The 4,296-nt window shown below is 36.1% G+C and overlaps 1 protein-coding gene across 1 annotated transcript; it reads left to right on the forward strand.

Annotated features, from left to right (window-relative positions):
- The first annotated feature begins 336 nt into the window (after positions 1-336).
- On the forward strand, positions 337-3,884 carry LOC113234210 (C-type mannose receptor 2-like). The gene is made up of 6 exons (XM_026469505.1): positions 337-349; positions 510-644; positions 1,225-1,365; positions 1,727-1,924; positions 3,059-3,336; positions 3,783-3,884. Exons 1-6 carry the CDS (start codon positions 337-339, stop codon positions 3,882-3,884), a joined length of 867 nt encoding a protein of 288 aa, XP_026325290.1.
- Positions 3,885-4,296: the final 412 nt, after the last annotated feature.

Below are 4,296 nucleotides of genomic sequence, written 5' to 3' on the forward strand. Positions count from 1 at the left end.
GAAAATTAGACGATTTTAATATTATTCACAATAATAGAAAAATAGGTAATGAAATATTATTACCTGAAGGCAAAACGAAGCATATAGTATGAAGCCGACATTTAGTTTGAAATTACATACCTCGATTGAAGTTTCGACGACAAATACCAAATCGTCCGATCATCTAGCAGGTGGTCTGCCTCGAGGACGTCTCCATCGGTCGTCGTCCCTCTAGCAACGTGTCCTGTCCATTTTCTTTCCCCATTATAGGCTCGACGTAGTATAAGGTCGACGAGCACGGCGCGCTCCACGGAGCTACTCTGATTTTGTGTTTGATGTATTCCTTTGTGAGCGGCCATGTCTCGGCGCCGTAAGTAAGTATAAGCAGGACGCATTGGTTATATTTTATCATATAGCTGACAATGTTTGAAATTGATCAGTGCAACGTTTGATCTCAAGATCAAAGAAAATTGGTCAAACCACTTTTTTTAAAATAACAGGAGAGTTAAACAATGTGTAAACTATTACAGATGCAAGGATATGTAAGGAGGACCCTACAAAGTTTCGTCCTGACTACAAATACGTAGCGGAGATTAATGGTTGGCTGAAGTTGCACCGAGCACCTACCAACTGGCTTGATGCCCGCGCACGGTGCCAGCTCGAAGGTAGGCAAGTCGATGGCGTAACGTTAAAAAATTTAAAACAAATATAGATCTATATATTTGATACGCATTTTCTCCGAGAATAATAAGCAATAAATGAGAAGAACATCAATCAGTTTATGGTATTTATTTTGATCGTATTAAAAAAAGAAGATAGGTGAAGCAAAAGATCAATTAGTACAAATAGTATGGGTAAGCAAATATCGTAAAGAAAACCATGAGCCTCCTCCCAATGACGACGTATTATTTGTGCTCCATGGGCGCAATCTTGGTAACAATCGGCTAGTACCTTTGCTTACGCCAATTGACAAATCCTTGCAGTGTACCAGTACCATCGATATGAGAGAAGATGAATAAAAAAGAACATAAGATCTCGAAAATTTTATTAAAATAACATTGAGCCTTAACAAAATGCTAAATCTTATTATTTGCGTAACAATCTGTGAAATAAGTGGTTTTTACGATCGAGGGGCTTGTATGATTTTTAAAGGTCTTGAGACGCGTAACCTTTTACTTGAAATACATAACATTGTTCTGGTACAATAATAATTCCAACACAAAAATCATGATTTTTCTTCTCCAGGTGCGGACCTAGCGTCTCCCTCGAGCGAACTAATGCTGCAGGCTATGATTGACATCAGCGGACAGGCCAGTGGCGTCCGCTGTGGCATCTACACCGGCATTAATGCTTGGTTTTCCAAAGGAGATTATACCTCTATCGAGGGTAATAATTTTTCACATCGTTAGAGCATCACGAATTAAAATTGAGAACATTCTTTTCTATCATTTCTTCTATTAATATAATTTTTTGAACGTATTAATGTTAATTGCGATCTGGCAAACAGTTGATGCTACCTGGTGGGTTAGTTTCGTGATGACAATTCATCCAAATTCTTCGAATAATAAAATAAAAGTGGCCTATAGCATACGCTTGAAACTATTTACTAGAAGTGCACATAATTAGAGTTTCATGTAGGAAATGACATAAAAACAATCGCGAAAACCTAAGAACTCGATAGAGTTTCATGGTTAAAATTTCCGCTTTACAAAAATACTAGAAAGAACAACAAAATATTGCTTTACAGGTACTCCCCTGTGGAACATGCCAGTGGAGTTTACGAATACTCAGACATGTCCACGACAAGTAACGCACCCCTGCACTGTTCTGCTTCCTAAGGGTACCATTGACATGGTAGACTGCAACCATCTATATCCTTTCATGTGCTACAGAAATGAAAAGAAGGAGATTCATGACATGTGTCAATGTGGAACTCCTGATCCTGGTTAGTAGTTTTTTAGCTACAGTCTTTTGTTCCAGGAAGCTTTAGGTACCTTAAGTAAATAGTAGTAATAGAGCTTCTTCTGATAGAGTTCTTCCAGGAAAGTACTGCCTTACCTATTTCTATCGCCGTTTGGTAACATCAAAATGTTGTAGCAAACAAAGATCGAATACTATGAAAAATTCCTTCGATCCGGGTGGATTCGAACCAGGGTCGTTCATAGCAATTCGTGCTAAGCTCTGCCAACTGAGCTGCGGAACGAACCAGCGGACCTTATGAATTTTTCTATGTGCTTGTTACAGATATTTATTTTTTGGTTTTTAACGACTTTTTCGCCGTAACTCCATCTGTGAGAAATCTATTTCTGCACTCTTAACTATTTGTTATCAACAATTATAACAAAGTATAGTACAAAGGTTTAAGTAATTAACTAAAAGTAAACAAAGTTCAGTTGACACTTGGTTAACTGGTCAAATACAATATTTAGTAGTGAGTTTTATACGTCGTATTTACTGCTGTACTCTTTAATTTGACCGCATGTTATTAGCTGTCATCTTTTTAAAGGCTGGGATGAGGCTGGGGTTTAGTTTGTTTATCGTAGGATTATCATGTATTTAGAACCGTTTTCAAAAAGTTCAATAGAATTTTACAACAAGTAACCACCATGCCTCATACAATACTGTTTATTTACATTTAGATAGTTACATATCTTTTTTAGTGTCGTGGAGTAATTTCACAAAAAAAATTGTATATCGTGGTATAGCATATCATAGTACTGAAGTTGGCTGTTTTTTGTTGTTTATAAAAACTAGAACTATACTGGGTTTTGTAAGAAATTTATGAATGTACCAAAATGAAATGTAAACCATCACTCTCTGTATTGTACCTTTAATATTTTATAAGCTTATTGTAATATACTTAGTAATTGTAATAGACTAAGTTGTTATTTTTAGGCAACACACTTGACGGATGTAAGACCTAGCTAACGCATAGTACAGGGAATCCTAGTTTGGGAGCTAGGCACATCTCTGTACCTATTTTTGTGCGTTTTGCAATAAAGATATAAAGATAAAGATGGCAATAAAACATCGTGACATTCAATAAACTTAAAAATTACAACTATTCTTTAATTTTCAGAATATAAATATTACGAAAAAACGGGCCAATGCTACAAATTCCATCTCCACCCACAAAGTTGGTCAAATGCTTACAAGATCTGTTTGGCTGAAGGCGGACATTTGGCCATTATAAACAGCGCTGAAGAGGCTAAGGTCATATCCAGCATCTTCGAGCAGCACCCTTCTAATACAATGCTGACGAAATGGAGAGGTACCTTACTTCTCGGATTTAAGAAATTACACGGAACTTGGGGTACTATACAAGGTGAGTTTCTATATTTGTTCACATTATTTGGGGTCTGGCTTAATATTTGGTGGAAATATGCTTCGTTATTAATATTCTTTTGAAACATTTCTAGTAATAATATAAACATAAATAATGTTATTTATTAATAGCTTACAATTATTTTTTAATTTTATCACACGGTATACAGTCTCATGATTTCGTATTATATGTTTAGTAAAAAGAATGATTACCTACTCTATTGACTTGTGCCAAAGACGTTTATATTCGGAATTTCACACACGGAAGAAAAAAAAACATGGAATTGCCTTAGAGCCCAGTTACACGCGGAGTAAGATTACGCGCGGCCGCCGCCTGGCGACCGCCCTGTTACCACGCCTTGACATACATTAATGGCTAATCTGAATTCTATTCACAGGGCAACAATATTCAAATTCCCCATGAATAATATAACCGAAACATAAAAGCTAAATAAATATAGCGTATTTTGATATGACAGTTAGATGCACGCGGTCGCTGCGCGGCGGCAATGCGGACTCCGCTCGGGGATCGCGCGGCGGCTGTGCGGGGTGGGCGCGATGAAACTCATGATGTCGAGTAAATGCCCTAATTAAGCTTCGATTACTATCAGAATCGTTTTCGCTGAAACTAACACATTCATAATGTTAATCACTATGAAATCTTAGGAAATGAAACTATTTTTCCGGATTTAAATCGCGTATATTTGTTTTTTCAAACAAACTGACGTTTCGGGCCCTTTACAGGTCCCATGGTCACGGTTGACTGAGGTGGTACAGTCTTCAACCAGTTATGTCTAATATTAATGCAAACCACCCTATTTTTTCACTATAGTTACAATAGTTATTAATTAAATACCTTATTTTTAATTTTAAAAGAAAACATTCCAATTTACACTTACATTCATTACAATCTACATTAAGTTTTACAAATTATTTTATTGAATGTATTTTTATTAAGTTTAATTTATTATTAATTATTAATAGAAATTAGAA

The sequence above is a fragment of the Hyposmocoma kahamanoa genome, unplaced genomic scaffold (assembly GCF_003589595.1).
Source record: "Hyposmocoma kahamanoa isolate Upper Pololo Valley unplaced genomic scaffold, ASM358959v1 81550, whole genome shotgun sequence".
In the NCBI taxonomy this organism is placed as follows: Eukaryota; Metazoa; Arthropoda; class Insecta; order Lepidoptera; family Cosmopterigidae; genus Hyposmocoma; species Hyposmocoma kahamanoa.

Bases quoted from the DNA above. Each gene is read 5' to 3' on its own strand.
- LOC113234210 (XM_026469505.1), top strand. The intron at 1,366-1,726 runs GTAATAATTTTT...ATTGCTTTACAG, and splicing joins AGATTATACCTCTATCGAGG to GTACTCCCCTGTGGAACATG. The intron at 1,925-3,058 runs GTTAGTAGTTTT...TTTAATTTTCAG, and splicing joins ATGTGGAACTCCTGATCCTG to AATATAAATATTACGAAAAA.